The sequence below is a fragment of the Urocitellus parryii genome, chromosome 6, assembly GCF_045843805.1.
Source record: "Urocitellus parryii isolate mUroPar1 chromosome 6, mUroPar1.hap1, whole genome shotgun sequence".
Lineage (NCBI taxonomy): Eukaryota > Metazoa > Chordata > Mammalia > Rodentia > Sciuridae > Urocitellus > Urocitellus parryii.
This window is the reverse complement of record NC_135536.1, coordinates 3,434,000-3,451,367: the sequence shown is the minus strand read 5'-3', so window position 1 is coordinate 3,451,367 and position 17,368 is coordinate 3,434,000. Positions and strand designations below refer to the sequence as shown.

The 17,368-nt window shown below is 42.7% G+C and overlaps 1 protein-coding gene across 17 annotated transcripts in view; it reads left to right on the top strand.

Annotated features, from left to right (window-relative positions):
- Klc1 (kinesin light chain 1) overlaps positions 1-17,368 on the top strand; it is a 56,196-nt gene that overhangs the window by 9,318 nt on the left and 29,510 nt on the right. For all 17 annotated transcript variants that reach the window (XM_026405478.2, XM_026405476.2, XM_026405477.2 and 14 more), the window contains exons 2-3: positions 13,314-13,575; positions 16,019-16,249. In XM_026405478.2, coding sequence (XP_026261263.1) covers positions 13,315-13,575; positions 16,019-16,249 — 492 coding nt within the window. In that variant the 5' untranslated portion in view covers position 13,314. The remainder of the gene's footprint in view (positions 1-13,313; positions 13,576-16,018; positions 16,250-17,368) is intronic.

Below are 17,368 nucleotides of genomic sequence, written 5' to 3'. Positions count from 1 at the left end.
ATTGAACCCAGGGCCTTGTGCATGTAAGGCTAGCACTCTACCAACTGAGCTATATCCCCAGCCCTTTTATATACATTTTTTTTCCATTTAGAAAAATACAGACTACAGAGGAGTGCCTTATTGTATGTTTTTTTTTTTTTTTTTTTTGGTGCTGGGGATCGAACCCAGGGCCTTGTACATGCAAGGCAAGCACTCTGTGCTATATCCTCAGCCCCATATTTTCATGTTTATCTAAAGATATCGTGGTTTGAAAAAAGTTGAGACTCTCCAGAAGACCTTTTGGGGTTTTGCTGGAAAATGAACCTTGACTTTATGTTTAAACTGTTAGATCTTCCTCACTCATTCCCTCTCCTCTACCTCCACTGGACCTACAATATGAGTATGTTTCACTACTTTCAAGTCGTATTCCCCCTTTGACTCTTTACTATATAATTTTTGTTCTGAAATTTTAGAACAATATATATGTAATTTTTACTACTGGTATTATCATTGCTTTGGCTCAGTGATGATGGTAGTATATTTGGAAATTTCTAAATATATTAAAGACAACATAATATATTTTGTTGATGTTCTTTATTTAAATGGGATTGTAGAATAAACTAAGGATTTGAGAAGTGAAGCTTTCTTCAACTCCTTGACAAAGCTAAAAAAGATTAGATCACAAAATGGGTTGTTTTGTTTGATCTTCATTTAATTGAAGTTCTGGAGTTAGAGTGCTTACCTAGCATGCAGGAGGCCTTGGGTTTGATTCCCAGCACTGCAGAAACAAAAACAAACACACAGAACCTGTACATGTTTTTATTGTGGTATAAATCAGGTATGATAAAATTCATAGAGCTTTGCAACCATCAGCACTAATTTAAGAATGTTTTCATTATCTCCCCCCAAACCCTATATCTTTTATCAGTTACTCACCATCCCCCTTGGAAACTACTAGCCCATTTTCTGTCTTCATGGACATTTCATACAAGTGGAATTATATAATATATGGCCACTTGTATCTGGTTCTTCCAGGTGGCATACTATCCTTATTGTTGCGTGTGTCAGTACTTTGTTCTCTGTGTGTTTGTATGCATATGTGTGGTGTGGTGTGGTGTGTTAGGGTAGAATCCAGGGCTCTCCCAGGCTGGGCAAGCATTCTATCATTGAGCCACATTCCTAGCCCTTTTTATTTTTATTTTTTATTTTGAGACAGCATTTCATTAAATTGTCCAGGCTGGCCTTGAACCTGTGATCCTCCTGCCTCACCTAGTTGCTGGCATTACAGGCATGTGTTACCTTGTCTGGTCAGTTCAGTGATTTTTAGTATGTTCTCTGTTTCGTGCTGCCACCCACCTCCATCTAATTCCACACATTCCTTGGGAGCACTTGGTTTTTCTAACTTATTTTTACCATGGGAGTTTCACCTACTGGCTGAATGGCACTTGATAAAACCAGAGTTGGTTCCCTTTTCCTTCTCTGACCTTTGATTTATTTTCACTCATTTTTGAGAAAGGTTGTGGTAAAATTTACCAGACTATTGAAAATTGTGTTGCCTGAGGATGAGCAGAGTGAGATGTGGTGTGCGCTCATTGGGCCTGGTTTGAAAGGAGTCTAAGTAGATCAGTGTCCAGGCTCTGGAGATGGGAAATGTCATCGCATGAAATGATGGCCTCTAGGCTCCGCTGCTCAGCTGTGACAGATTAAGCCTTTATAGATATAGAGTAGTTTTTGAAGATTCTGTCCAGCTGTAGATTCCAGTTTTTAGAGTCCAACCAGTTCTGCTTTCATCTATCTGTTTGATAAAGAATTCAGTGCATTCAGCAGTTCTGTTCTTGGCTCCGTGTTGGGTTGTTTTATTTATTGTGGCAGAATGTCAAGTCCTTTCTGAATTTGAGGGTTTAAGAAAAGCCCACGGGCCTAGACTGGCAGTTAGGTGCTTTTCCATCATGGAAAACTTCAGAATTGTGGAGCGTGTGCACATACACATGAGAGCAGTGTGTTCCTGAAGTGGAGGGATGTGCTATTCCTAGTCTGGCAGTGTGAGTGTCAATCATTGCATTGGTCAGTTTCCTCAGTGTAAGTGGGAATTATGGTGCCAGTTGACTGAACCACCTGCAGACTTTGTTGTTGTTCAGTAAAATAATACCCATATGACAATGTATAAAAATGAAAATGCTGGACAGATGTGAATTCTTTATTTTTTAATTTTTTGGTACTCTACCACTGTGCTACTCCTCCACCCACTTTTTAGATTTTATTTAAAGACAGGGTCTCATTAAGTTGCTCAGGCTGGCCTTGAACTTGGGATCCTCTTGCTTTAGTCTCCTGAGTTGCTGGGATTATAGGTGTGTGCCACCATGCCTAGTATGAATTTTTTTCTTTGTTTCTGTCTGTCTGTCTAACAATCATCTTTTTGTTGCTTTGCAGTACTGGGGATTGAACCCAAGGATGCTTTACTACTGAGTTATTTCCCAAGCCCTTTTTATTTTTTATTACACTAAATTGCTCAGGTAGGCCTTAAACTTGTGATCCTCCTGCCTCAGACTCCCAAATTGCTGGGATTACAGGTATGTGCCACCACATGTGGGCCTGGCATGATTTTTTTTTTTTTTTTGTATGAGGCATTGAACCCAGGGGTGCTTAGCCACTGGCCTTTTTAATATTGTATTTAGAGACAGAGTCTCACTGAGTTGCTTAGGGTCTTGCTTAGTTGCTGAAGTTGGCTTTGAATACTTGATCCTCCTGCCTTAGCTTCTCGAGCTGCTGGGATTACAGGTGTGTGCCACCATGCCTAGCATGAATTCTTAATATACGTACTACATATATACTTTTCAGTTTTGCTTTTATCAAATTATGCATTCTTTGGTTTTCTCTTTGTTTTAGAATGGCATTAGATTTTGGCGAGATTTTTAAGATCGAGTTTCTGTATGCCTTTTACCCAGCTTCTCAAGTGCTGATGCCTTGCATCGATGGGTGCATTTGTGGCAATAGTGCAATAAACATGAGGATGTTATTAACTAAATCTACTTTATTTGTGGTCACTAGGTCTTCCCTCACATCCTCGCTCTGTCTTGGGATCCTATCCAGGACACATATCCACTTGGTCATCTTAACTTCAGATCCTTAGACTTAGACCTCCCTTGTTTTTGATGACTGTCTTAGTTTGTTGGGGCTTTTATGATAAAATACCCAAGACTGAGTGGCTTATGAACAACAGAAATGTGTCTCTTACAGTTCTGTATGCGGGGAGTCCATGAGGTCAGGTGCCCAGCATGGTTTTGGCAAGAGCCCTCTTCCAGGTTGTGGGTAGCCACTGCCTCCTTGTGTCCTTATAGGGTGGAAAGGAGGTGAGAGAGCTCTCTGGTCCCTTTTATAAGAGTACTAATTCTATCATGAAGATTCTTCTCGTCATCCATTCACCTCCCAAAGGCCCTAGCTCCTAACACTATCACATTGGGAGTTAAAAATGTCAACATGAATTTGAGGGTGTGTTAGCTTTCTGTTACTGTAACAAATACCCATGATAATTAACTTATAGATAGAAATGGTTTATTTTAGCTCACAGCTTTGGAGGTTTCAGACCATGGTCTGTTGATTTTTAGGCCTATGACAAGGCAGCATGTGTGTTGTAGAGCAAAGCCATTAACCTTTTGGCCAGGACTGGGGCGGTGGTAGAAAAGAGGGGAAGAGACTAGGATCCCAAAGTCTTTTCAAGGACATGCCCCCCCCCCCCCCCCCCCCGCCACTGTCATTCTTTCCCCTCCCCCCTCTATTGCCCAGGCTGGCCCTAAACTCCTGTGCTCAAGTAATCTTCCCACCTCAGCCTCCTGATTAGCTGGGATTACATGTGTGTGCCCCTGTGCCCAGATTAGGCCTCATCTCTTAAGTTTTCTATCACCTCCCAGTAGTGCCAAGTCTTTTACACATGAACCTTTGGGGGACATTTAAGTTCCAAACTATAGTAGGGGGATCACACATTCAGTCTGTTGTGGTGACGTTGACAGTTTTGAGAAGTGCTGGTCAGGCATTTGGTACAATGTCTTTCAGGTTTGGTTTGCCTTTTTCTCATCACTAGACCAGTGTTACAGTCTGCCAGAACTCCTTGGTGAAGTGAGTGATTCTGGGCTGGGGCAGGGGAGATACAAGATGATACAAGATGAGCCTGAACCTTGTAGCACCAGGAAGTAAGTAGCACTCAAGACCCACAGGGGATAGGCGTGAGTCGAAGGACACAGACTGGGGTACCCCATACCTAAGAGGCTGAGCACTTACCTAGCATGCACAAGGCCCTGGCTGCAGCAACAACAACAACAAAAGAAAAAAGAAAAGAAAGAAAAAAGATACTGGAGCCAGTTTGAGAGCTCCCAGTGGCTAGAGCCAGAACAGTTTGAGCAACGCACTAAGTAATGTGGTTTCCTTTCTTTCTTTCTTTTTTTTTTTTTTTTTTTTCTTGGTACTGGGGATTAAACCCAGGGATGCCTTAACCACTGAGTGGCCTCCCTAGCCTTTTTTATTTTTTATTTTGAGATAGGGTCTCACTAAGTTGCTTAGGACCTTGCTAAGTTGCCCAGGCTGGCTTTGAATTTGCAGTTCTCAAATTACTGGGATTACCACTTTGTGTAACTGTGCCTGACTTAAATAATGTACTTTTAATAATTGGCAGATGGGTATAACCTAAACTAAAATAATATCCTTAAGTCCATACTGATATAAATGATGAAATACATCGCCAGGGCAGAGGCAGTAGACAGACAGATCTGTCCTAGACACTTCTCATGAATTGCAGCTGCTCCACTCTCCTATAGCAATAGAGCCCAGTTGAACTTCATTCCTGCCCTTGCTTCTTGACTGCGCTGAGTAGTCTTCCTCAGTAAGGTGCGGGTATGGCAGTCCTACAGGGGCAGGCTGCATGCACCACTTGAGCTAGTTGCCAAGGCGAGAACAGCACATGCGCCTTGTTTGGGGCAATTTGCCTTCTCTTCTATTTCCCAGAAGTGGTTGCTCACTTGGTTGCTCACTAGAAGTGAGCGTTGATTTTTGCATGCTTGCCACTGTTTCTAAATATCACATGTATCTTACTTCCTGAGTCTTTCTCATTAGTGACCTCTCATGTTGATCCTTGGAGTCTGCCTCTTTGCTCCTCCTCTCCACACCTGATTTCTGTGGGCTTCTCCACAGCCTCCCGCAGATCAGCTTGTTGTTTGGTTGGCTCAGTCTTAACATTTCTAAGTCAATGGTGATTCCTTTTCCTCTTCACCTTTCTGCCTTCTTTGGAGCTCCTTCTTTTGTAGAGTTGGCACTCATTCAGCCCTAGGTATAGCCTTGGATCCTTCCTCCCCTGCTGAGGATCTTTTGTGTGGGATGCTTGTGTCCTCTGTTCCCTCTCTTGATTCATCCCTTTGTTCTGCTTGAGCACACTTCAGTAGCCTGAGAAGGGTGCTCTGGAGGTAAAAGTTTTTGAGCTTTGGTCTGTCTGAAAATGTTCTTTTACAGTTATAGTTGATTGAAAGTGTGGTCCTAGGATTTTAATTTAGAAACAGTTTCTCTTCAGAAATTTGGAGGCATTTGTTTAATTGCCTTCGGCATCCAGTGTTGCTCTCAAAAAGTGCCAACCAAGCCAGGTGCAGTGAGTGGCACATGCCTGTGATCCCAGCAACTTGGGAGGCTGAGGATTGAATGTTCAAGGCCAGCCTCAGCAACTTAGCAAGGCCCTTAGCAACTTAGTATGACCCTGTCTCAAAATTAAAAGGGCTGGGGGGCTGGGGATGTGGCTCAAGCGGTAGTGCGCTCGCCTGGCGTGCGTGCGGCCCGGGTTCGATCCTCAGCACCACATACCAACAAAGATGTTGTGTCCGCCGAGAACTAAAAAATAAATATTGAAAATTCTCTCTCTCTCTCCTCTCTCACTCTCTCTTAAAAAAAAAAAAATAAAATTAAAAGGGCTGGGATGTAGTTCAGTGGTTAAACGCCCCTGGGTTCAATGTTCAATTCCCCATTCCCCCCCCCCCCCAAAAAAAAGTGTGAACCCTTTTTTTTGTTTTGAATTTTTTGGGGGATTGGTTGTTCTTTCTTTCTTTCTTTCTTTTTTTTTTTTTTTTTTTTTGGTGCTGGGGTTTGAACCCAAGGCTTTGTACATGCAAGATAAGCACTCTACCAACGGGCTGTATCCCCAGCCCTTTTTGGGGATTGAATCCAGGGTTTCAGACATGCTAGACAAATTCTCTACCATTGAGCTACATTCCCCAGCCCTTTATTTTTTGTTTTGAAATAGGGTCTTGCTAAGTTGCCCAGGCTGGCCTTGAACTTCACTCCTCCTACCTTAGCTTCCTCAGTCACTGGGGTCCCAGGCATGTGCCACTTTGCCTGACATTTGTCAGTTTAATTAAGCATAGCTTGATGCTGGATATGGGTTCACCCCAAACTTGTCAATTCTCATTGTTCCTTTTGGGAAGAAAGGCAGCTGTCAGTCAAGGCTTTCTCTTCTAGTCACCAGAAGAAGGTGTTAAAAAAAAAAAAATTGCTCGTCTCAAGTCAGAAGGGCAGTTTTAGTACATGTAAGAGCTATTTTCTGTTTTGTATATTATCTCTGCTTGGATTACTTCAAAGTAGAAGTAAATCAACTGAATGTGCAAATTTTTTTTTTTTTTTTTTTTTTTTCACAACAACCAATATTTATTTTTTATTAGTTCATGCTTACAACCATTTTCCCACTATAAAATTAGCAAAAAAAATTTTAAAAACTCAATATATAAAGTTGATAAAGACATTATGAGATAAACATTCTCATCTCACTGATGCTGTTAATTTAAATTAGGACAAGTTTCTTCAAAATGATTTGGGAAAATGTGTCAAGAGTTTAAAATGTCTATTCCACTTGTCTAAATTATATGAATGTGCAAATTAATATTTATGTCTGTTGCTTTTTGTTGAAATAGAATTGTGGTGCTTTAGTTGTGGGTCTGGATATTGGATGTTATTCCTTTTTGTTTGCTCTAAAGGTACACATCACACTGTCAAGTAAGATACTGAATTCCTAATGCAAAGATGGTACAATTAATTCGTTACCTTGTCTGCCTGAACTGTTAGATCTTATCATAAGTGCAGGCACCGGTTTATTGTTTTTTGTTTTTTGGTACCAGGAACGGAACCCAAGGGTGGTTTACCAATGAGACACATCCCCAGCCCTTTTTAATTTTTATTTTGAGACAGGGTCTCATTAGGTTGCTTATAGCTTCACTAAGATGCTGAAGCTGGCTTTGAAACTGCAAGCCTCCTGCCTTAGCCTCCTGAGCCCCAGGGATTACAGGCATGTGCTACCATGTCCGGTGCAGACATGGGTTTTAATTATTATTTTTTATGAAGGTTTTCTAAAAATTTGTTTCCTATGATTTCAAAGGACAAGTGAGCCCTTTGAAAGAAGAACATTGGACTTTCCCATTGGATTAGTGTTTAAAGACTGTTTATTTTTTTTTTCAAGTGGTATTTAGAAGAATCAAATTGTTTTATTTCTAGGTTTTAGACTGCTACAGGTGGGATTTAATTAGAGGGCTGAATGTGGAGCCAGGCAAGATAGGTTTTTGTCATTCTCAGTCCACATCCTTATAGTGTGGGTGGTGAGGTGAGTCCATGGACAGGAAAACCATGTACATTAAAATAAACCTTCCAGGCATGTGGTGCAGGCCTGTGGTCCTAGCTGCTTAGGAAGCTGAGGCTTGAGGATCACTTGAGCCCAGGAGTTCGAGGCCACTCTGGGAAATTCAGTGAGACCCTGTCTCAAAACTAAACAAAACAAAAACAAGGACTGGGCTTGTGGCTTAGTGGTAGAGCGCTTGCCTAGCATGTGCAAGGCGCCGGGTTCGATCCTCAGCACCACATATCAATAAATAAAGTAAAGGCATTGTGTCCAACTATAACTAAAAAAATATTAAAAAACAAAAACAAAAACAGGCCTGATGTGTTTCAGTGGTAGATTGCTTGCCTATGCAAGGGGCCCTGGCTTCAGTTCCAGTTCTGCAAAAATCAGTCGCAGTAAACATTGCAGAGATTGAGTCACTGTTCAAATAATGAAGACAAATGAGTTCTAAAATGAGATAAAAGGGGCTGGGGATGTGGCTCAAGCAGTAACGCGCTCACCTGGCATGCATGAGGTGCTGGGTTCGATCCTCACCACCATATACAAATAAAATACAGATGTTGTGTCCACCGAAAACTGAAAAATAAATATTGAAAAAATTCTCTCTCTCTTTCTCTCTCTCTTCTCTCTCTTAAAAAAAATAAAATGAGATAAAAGTAATAATTGTTTCAGGTGTATTTTCACCTTCATTATTTTAAGTGTGATCTACTGACACCGTATGCAATTCCTTGACCTCATGGAGCCAGGGCTTTAATTTGTCCCAGATCTTAGCCTGTTGAACAATGGCTTTTAGAGGTTTGATTCATATAGTTTCTCAGATTCTACACTGGACATTTTGCATTAAATTCTTTTGCTCTCACAGAGCAAATAATTGACTTTAAGGAGTTTGTTTATCTTTGGGAATAAAAAGACAATAAAAAAATTCATGGTGGGCTAGGGTTGTGGCTCAGTGGTAGAGTGCTTGCCTAGAACAGGTGAGGCCCTGGGTCTGATCCCTACCACCACATAAAAATAATCAGAGGGAGGGCTGGGGTTGTGGCTCAGAGGTAGAGTGCTCGCCTAGTATGTGCAAGACGCTGGGTTTGATCCTCAGCATCACATAAAAATAAATAAAATAAAGGTATTATATCCAACTACAGCTAAAAAAATATTAAAAAAATAAATCAGAGGGATAAAGATATTGTGCCCAACTACAACTAAAAAATAAATATTAAAAAAATTCACCATGGTTAATTAATAACTCGGGACTAGATATTTTCTACTTTACTTGGAGAAGAGGGCGTGGGAATATTTTAAGCCTATAGTATATTGCAGATCAGGGGGAGCATCAATGCCACCTAATATCCAGGAGGTGAAAGCTCTGCAGTCATGTGGGAGGTGGACACATAGCCTCTGAAGCAGCTTTCCTTGTTCACTAAACATCTCTTTATGGCATGGCTCTGGTTGCTTCTTTGTCTTACCGAATTGTCTGGAGGCATACACATCAGAAGTTGAAAACAGGTACAGGATTGTGTGGTTTGTAGATCAGGAAAGCAGGCAGGCTATGTGAGTGTGACGAAGGCTTCTGGGGAGCTTTCAGAGGTCAGCCAGCTGTGCCTCAGCCTTGAGTCACAGTCTGTGCAGTTTTGGACTCTTCACTGTGATGGGCTGCAAAATAGTGTTCTCTCAGAAACAGGTTTCGTTTCTATATTAAATTTGAGTAGACTCTCATCAGTCTTTCAGTTTTTTGCTGTTGCTTTTATTCACAGAATGTGCTTTACTTTTTTTTTTTTTTTTTTTTGTATCAAGGATTGAACCCAGGAGCGCTTAAGCACTGAGCTATATCCCCAGACCTTTTTTACATTTTATTTAGAGACAGGGTCTCGATAAGTTGCAGCTGCTGGGATTATAGCATGTGCCACCATGCCCGGCAAATGTGATGTACTTTGGCCTATGTGCATATAGACCTTTGCCTGTATTTTCTTCTAGTTTCTTGTGTGTTTTTAGAAAAAGCACATTTAGGGCTGGGAGTATAGCTCAGTGGTGGAGTGCTTGCCTAGCACGTATAAGGCCTTGGGTCAGTCTGTACTGCAAACAAACTCCCACATTTAATTTTTTTAATCAAAAATTTGGAGTTTAATTTAGTGTATAGGGAGGGTAAAATATTTTTTCTCTTTTTTTATTAAAAAAGTTTTTGTGTGTGATTGTAGATGGACACAATACCTTTATTTATTTTTATGTGGTGCTGAGGATTGAACCCAGTGCCCCATGCATGCTAGACAAGCGCTTTGCCACAGAGCTATAGCTTTAGCCCTTTTTTCTTTCTTTCTTTTTATATAGTTTTTAGTTGTTGATGGATGGATCTATCTATCTATCGCTGAGAATTGAACCCAGTGCCTCACACAAGCTAGGCAAGCACTCTACCACCGAGCCACAACCCCAACCCTCTTTATTCTTTTTTTTTTCCTAAAGAGAGAGTAAGAGAGGGGAGAGAGAGAGAGAGAGAGAGAGAGAGAGAGAGAGAGAGAGAGAGAGAGAGAGAGAGAGAGAGAATGAGAATTTTTAATATTTATTTTTAGTTCTCTGCGGACACAACATCTTTGTTGGTATGTGGTGCTGAGGATCGAACCCGGGCCGCACGCATGCCAGGCATGGCGCGCTACCACTTGAGCCACATCCCCAGCCCCCAGCCCTCTTTATTCTTGAGATGGGGTCTTGCTATATTGTTTTGCTGGCCTCATACTGGTGAGCTGAAGCAGTCTTCCCTTCTCAGCCTCTCATGGCTGGGACTACAGCTGCATGCCCAGCTCCCTTAATTTTATTCTAATAGCTAATTGCCTTAGTATTATTTATCATTGTTATGGGTTGGATATGGATGTCTCTCACAATCTCTTGTGTTGAAGACTTAGTCCCTAGTATGGTAGTGTCCAGAGTAGGACTTTTAGGAAATAATTGGATCGTAAGGGCTTTGGTTTCTTCAGTGAATTAATTCATTTAATGGGTGGTTAAATGTTGTTGTTGTTGTTATTTTGCAGTACTGGGCATTGTGCCCAGGGGTATTTATACCTCTGAACTATACCTCCAACCCTTTTCTAATATATTAATTTTAGACAGGGTCTTGTTAAGTTGCGTGTTTGCCTAGAATTTGTAATCAGCGTCCTGAGTTGCTGGGATTACAGGGGTGCACTATAGTCCCCAGCTGGATTAATAATTTGAATAATAACTGGGAGGAGGTGAAAACTGGGCAGGTGGGACATGGTTGGAGGAAGTAGGTCACTGGGGGCATACCTTTGGGGACTATATCTTGTTCGTGTTCCCTTCTTCAGTGTCTGTCTAGCTTTCTGTCTCTGCTTTGTGGCTGCCATGAACTGAGCAGCTTTCTTCTGCCGTGCCCTTCTGTCTGGATGTTTCTGCCTTGGAGCCAGCTGACCATGGACTAAAACTTCTGAAACCCTGAGCCAAAATAAATCTTTTCTAAGTTGTTTTTCTTAGATACTTGTCACAGTCACAAAAAGCTGATTAACAATCATGTGACCTACCTTTGGTTATAATGGCTCAGAAACAAGAGATATCAAGCAGTATAAATGTATATGCCACTGTCTTCCTCCCATAAACGTAGCATGAATGTATGTTTGCATCATGGTGATTGGATGAAAGATATGGAAATGGTTCTGACCTGAGGGTGGTAAGAGGTGTGAGCTTGGGAGATGGAAGGCTTGGTAATATCTGTTTCTGCAATGTAATACTTGAAATGTTATATGGATGAGGCAGAAAATGTTTTGTATTTATTTTAGAGGGAAGAAGTTGGCTCAATGGACAGAAGTTACAAGGAGGGATATTGTAATTCAGGAAAAGGAATAACTTTATAACTAAATATTGGATCAGTTCAACAAGCTCAGTTGTAGCAAGTATGTCTACAGAAATCCAGCTGTTTTTCACCAGGGATGTGCTGCCAAGGATAGAGAAAGGCGGAGAAGGCGGACTTGATTTTTATTTTTCTTCTTCATGGACATGAATCCTGGAGACCCCTTCCTTTCAATATAAGGAACCTTAGAGATAAGCATTTTATTAATCTAGTGCAGTGTGATTTCATTGAAAACTGATCCTAACTGGGTGCTATGCCACTTGCTTGTGATCCCAGTGATTTGGAAGGCCGAGGCAGGAGGATCACAAGTTCAAGGCCAGCCTGGGCAATTTAGTAAAATTTTTAAAAGGGCCAGAGATGTAGCTCAGTGGTAGGGTGCCCCTGGGTTTAATCCCCAGCACCCAAACCAAACCAAAACAAAACAAACAAAAAGCCCAACAATTCTAAACTGTCTCCTGCAGTCATTTAGCACAGGCATGCCATGTGGCAGGCTGATAATGTATATTGCATAGGACAGACAGGCCCCTGTTCCGCGAGCTGTAGCACTGCCCAGCAGTGTGCTGTAGTCCATCCTGGTACTTGGCTACAGTGAAGTAGGAAAACCATATGCTGAGTAGCTATACACTAAAAATAATAACAGATGATGCGCTGCTAGGGAGAAGGCTTGCCCTTGTTCCTTCTTTGTTCTGTGGGCTCTTGTTAATGTGGAGGAGATAGATTTCTGAATAGTCCTGCAGGTAGCCTCCCAGTGTCAAAGGAATTGTCTTATTAATTTAAAAAAATCATTTTTCCAGTGTGAAATAAATTGGTGATGCAGAGGCTCACATGGTCCTGTTCTCAAACACCTTCAGCTTGCACCCCAAACTTGTGCATGTGTGGTCTGAACCCACTACTTCCCCTTCTTTTCTTCATTCAACTTACGTCTGTCCATTTTCCTGATGATGCCTGGGCCAGGAGCTGTCCTAGGTGCTGTGCATTCTGTAGGGTATAAGGTTCACACCTAGCAAGCATTGTTCCCTGAGCCAAATCCCAGCCTCCTCTCCTCATTTGTAACAGTGTCTGTTCTGGGGCTGTAAGATAGTTTGTGAAGACACTGACATCTCAGAAATTGGCAGGTGGCACAAAGGACCTGTTTTGGATGGATAACCTGACCTCTGTGCCCCTTGCTACTGTGCAGAAATGGTCTTAATGTGACCCAGTTTTTAAGCTTTATTATGAGATTGAAGACAGAACTAGAGAAGACTGTAAAAGGCACTGTTGCTTAGTGCCAGTAGTTACCAGCACTTGGCTGATTCCATTTCAGTGCCCTTTCCTTCCTTCCTTCTTTCTTTCTCACAGTGATGGTGTCATGGCAGCCCCAACATGGAGTCACTTTAGCCCCTGGACTTTGTCCTCCTTGGTCATGGCCACATGGACTGTTCTGCTGCATCACTGGGTCTTAGGCCTCATGGTCTAGTCCTCTCCAGCCCCTCTAACTCCCCCTTGTGCCTCTGCTGGGTTTTCTTCTTGGACTGCATTTCATTGAGAAAATAAAGCATGCAAATATTCAGATAAAATGTTCACTGAAATTGTATGTTTTGGAAATGACCTTTGGATGTTTTGCTGCTTTTAATCTTTGGTGTTAATTTTAGTTATCCATAAAAAAGAATTCAGGCATTAAACCAGAAAAGTAATTTAATGGGCCTGCAAAGGCAAAACAGATACAATATAGAACATAGTATTCAAAATCATAAATTGCACAGGTATTATTTACCTATAAAATGTAATTTAAAAGTTTTCACAAGTGTTTCTGTTTAATGCTATCACAGGAGGGAAGCCTGTAACAAGGTATTTGATTCTCCTGTTTTCCTCTAGAATGTATGACAACATGTCCACAATGGTGTACATAAAGGAAGACAAGTTGGAGAAGCTTACACAGGATGAGATCATCTCCAAGACCAAGCAAGTAATTCAGGGCCTGGAGGCTTTGAAGAATGAGCACAACTCCATTTTGCAGAGTTTGCTGGAGACACTGAAGTGTCTGAAGAAAGATGATGAGAGCAACCTGGTGGAGGAGAAATCCAACATGATACGGAAATCACTGGAGATGCTAGAGCTCGGCCTGAGTGAGGCGCAGGTAAGTGGAAGAGCCATTTGTTGTGAAAGTGGACTTGATGGTTTGGAAAAGTGGAGTCTTGAAATAGGCAGTTTAACTCAAGTAGAGAGAAGATGCCTGTAGAATATTAGAGATCTACTTGTGTTGAGGTGTGTCTATCATATAAATGAAAACTCACTTTAGCATACTTGAATTTTACATGGCGGTATCCCTGTGTATCATTTAGGGTTTGATTTGGTATCCTGTGTCAAACAACAAAAACAATAGCTTAAGCAACAAAGACATGGATGAAATGAGCACCAGGTAGGCTGTCCTAGGTGGTCTTTGCCGCTGCCCTGTCATCAGGGATGCTCAGGCTGCTGCCACCTGCTGCACTACAAGCTGGCAGCCATCTCAGGGACTAGGTGGAACTCCAGTGGCAGCCACATGATCTTGTTCGAAGATAGCAGAAGTGAGAGAAGGGACGTGCTACCTCCTTCAAGGCCGCCCCTTAAAGCATGTGCAACACTGCTCACCGTGCATTGGCCAGATCCTCTCTCTGTGGCTGCCCTGGCTGTGAGGGACTGGGGAATGTTGTCTTGCTCACAGTTCCAGGTGCATGAGCCCAAGAAGCTGGGGGAGAGTGGATGCTGGTCAACAGCCAGTAGGCTCTGCAGTAGCCAGGCCAGATTGCTTTATGTATCTGATTAAAGGTCTGTTTCTGTCATGTGCCACACAGACATGAAAACACTGGAAATGTCTTGGTCGCTTCCCCACCCCTGAAAGCTTCTGGCTTTGTCAGCAGATCTGAGGTTAAAGTCAGTACACTGAAACTTGGCTCTCTCTCGGCTTTTTGTGTTTATAATGAAGGAATGGTGCAGAAGAGTAGCTGCTGAGTCACCGGTTCTTCAGTGACCATCTAGGCCCCAATTTTAGAGTTCTTCATTCCCACCCTGTACAAATGCTGGTTGTAGATCATGAACTTTGGATTTTGTGATCCTGTTATTTCCCAACTTCTGTTATTGAAAGATAGTGTGAACATGAGCTTCCTTTTTTTCAGTTTGGCAGATGGTAGGTTTAAAAAAATAGGCAGGAAGAAGCTGGGCACAGTGGCTCACACCTGTAATCCCAGCAATTCAGGAGGCTGAGGGGGAGAGATCACAATTTTGAGGCCAGACTCAGCAACTTAGTGAGATCCTGTCTCAAAAAATAAAAAGGGCTGAGGATGTGGCTCATTGATAGAGTGCCGCTGGGTTCAGTCCTCAGTACTAGGATGGCTGGAAGGGGAGGAACTAAAAGCCCACCTCCTGGAGTTTTGAGTGGATAAATGAATTTACTGGGAATTGAATTCGGGGTACTTTACTACTAAGCTGCATCCCCAGTCCTTTTTACTTATTTTTAAATTTTGGAATAGGGTCTCACCAATTGCTGAGGCTGACTTCACACTTGGGATACTCCCACCTCAGCTTCCCCCTTTGAGTTTCAAGTTGTAGACCTAGAAGTAACGTAGTTTCTGTGCTGGCACAGGAGAGGGGCACGATCTGCAGAGGGACTAGGCTGAGGCCAGTTGACTCCCTGCTTTTTTTTTTTTTTTTTCTTTCTTTCTTTTCCCTTGGTACTGGGGATTGAACCCAGGGGTGCTCTACCCTTGAGCTATATTCCCAGCCCATTTAGTTGTTTTTTTTTTTTTTTAATATTTATTTTTTTTAGTTTTAGGCGAACACAACATCTTTGTTCGTATGTGGTGCTGAGGATCGAACCTGGGCCGCACGCATGCCAGGCGAGCGCGCTACCGCTTGAGCCACATCCCCAGCCCCCCTTTTAGTTTTTGAGACGGGGTCTTGCTGAGTTGCCCAGGCTGGCCTTGAACTTGCAATCCTCCTGTCTCAGCCTCCCATGTGACTGGGATCATAGGTGTGCACTGCTGTGCCTGGCTCCTCACCCCTTTTTTGCCTTTATGTTCCTTGCAGCTTGCTCAGAACAGCTTTAGGTAGGTCTGCCCCCAGGTGCCAGTGAGTACACAGCTGGCAGAGATCTGGAGCAGCCAGCAGATTGTGCAGCAAACATAAGCTAGTGAACATGCTGGTGCCTTCTGATGCTCTGTGGTGGCTAGAAACTCCTCCCGTATGTGGAAGGAGGTCTAATGCCCCCCTTCCTGATTCTACCACCAGCCCCTCACTTACCTGTGCTTGGGACACCCGCTTTCATGTGGAAAGTGCCCATATGGAGGTAGATTGCAGCTGTGTCAAGAGAGTAGATGTGTGCCTATTGATAATCACCTTGAGGTGCTCTCATGTAAAAAGAATTGGTGTATTTTGTAAATGTGAGCACGTGATAACTTTCCATAGACCCCGGAGTGTTGTCTGTGGCTGAATTGCATGTGAATTGAAGGAGATACCTGCAGGTGTCAGAGCTGCTCTCAGGTGCTCAAGTGGATAGGAGGGGCTCTTGTTGGCTATTGTCCGATAGTATTTCTTCTGTCCAGGTTATGATGGCCTTGTCAAATCACCTAAATGCTGTTGAGTCAGAGAAACAGAAACTACGTGCGCAGGTTCGTCGCCTGTGCCAGGAGAATCAGTGGCTGCGGGATGAGCTGGCCAACACACAACAGAAGTTACAGAAGAGTGAGCAGTCCGTGGCTCAGCTGGAGGAAGAAAAGAAACACCTGGAATTTATGAACCAGCTCAAAAAGTATGACGATGACATTTCCCCCTCGGTGAGTGAGTGGCTCCTTCATGAGATGGTGCTGATATGCAGTATAGCTGGGGGCTGCGAATGGAGTCTCAGCAAGGGGTAGATGTCCTATCGTGTCTTTCTTGTGTGTTTTTAGAACAGTGATCAGAAGGTGTAAAGGACGTTTTGTCAATACCAGGCCTTGAATCACCAAGTTCTGCTCCACTGCTCCTGACATTCCCTGCCCTCATGGGCTGGCTTCCATACCCACTGGCTGCTGGGTCAGCAGGGCCAATACCACTATCTGAAGTCCAACTCTGGGCTTGTCCTTGACCTCGTCTTTGACCTCATCCTTGATGCCCGCCTAGGACACTGCCAGGTCTTCCTGCTGCCTCTCTTGTGGCTCCTAGGCCTCCCTAGCCAGCTCACATTTCCCTTCCTGGAATGTCAGGGTGCCTCAGAGGTCTTGTTTCTTTTTATGTTGGCTCTCTTTGAGTATTCATCCTACTCTCAATTATTTTTCTTCCACCATTTATTTCTGATTCAGTTAGCTTCTTTTTTATTTTGGAATAATATGTTAGATTGGGAGAAAAGTTGAAAAGACAGTGAAGAGAATTCCCAAATCCCCTTTACTTAGTTCTCTCCAACCTTGACATTTTACATCAGCATACGTTTTTCTTTTTCTTTTTCTTTTTTTAAAATATTTATCTAGTTGTAGATGAATATACAATAGCTTTATTTATTTTTATTTGGTGCTGAGGATCGAATCCAGTGCCTCATACATGTGAGGCAAGCGCTTTATCACTGAGCTCCAGCTCCAGCCCCAGCATTCGTTTTTCAAAACCAAGAAATTACCATTGATATGCTACTTTTGACAAAACTGTAGACTTTATTGGAATGTTGTCAGTCCTTCCAGTAGTGGACCCTCTCTGTTCCAGGATCCTACCTCTAGGACTTTATAGAGTATTTGGAACTGGATTTTATTTTATGCCTCTCTGGGTGCCAGACATAGTCACATGCATGATCAGTGTACAGTGAGTTCCACATTGGTGTCCCTAGTTGGAACCTTGTCCTAAGACCCCTGGAGCATCCTTGTGTGGAACACCAGCAAACCTGCACTTGCCTTCTACTTGGGTCACCATGACAAAATACCACAGGAGGT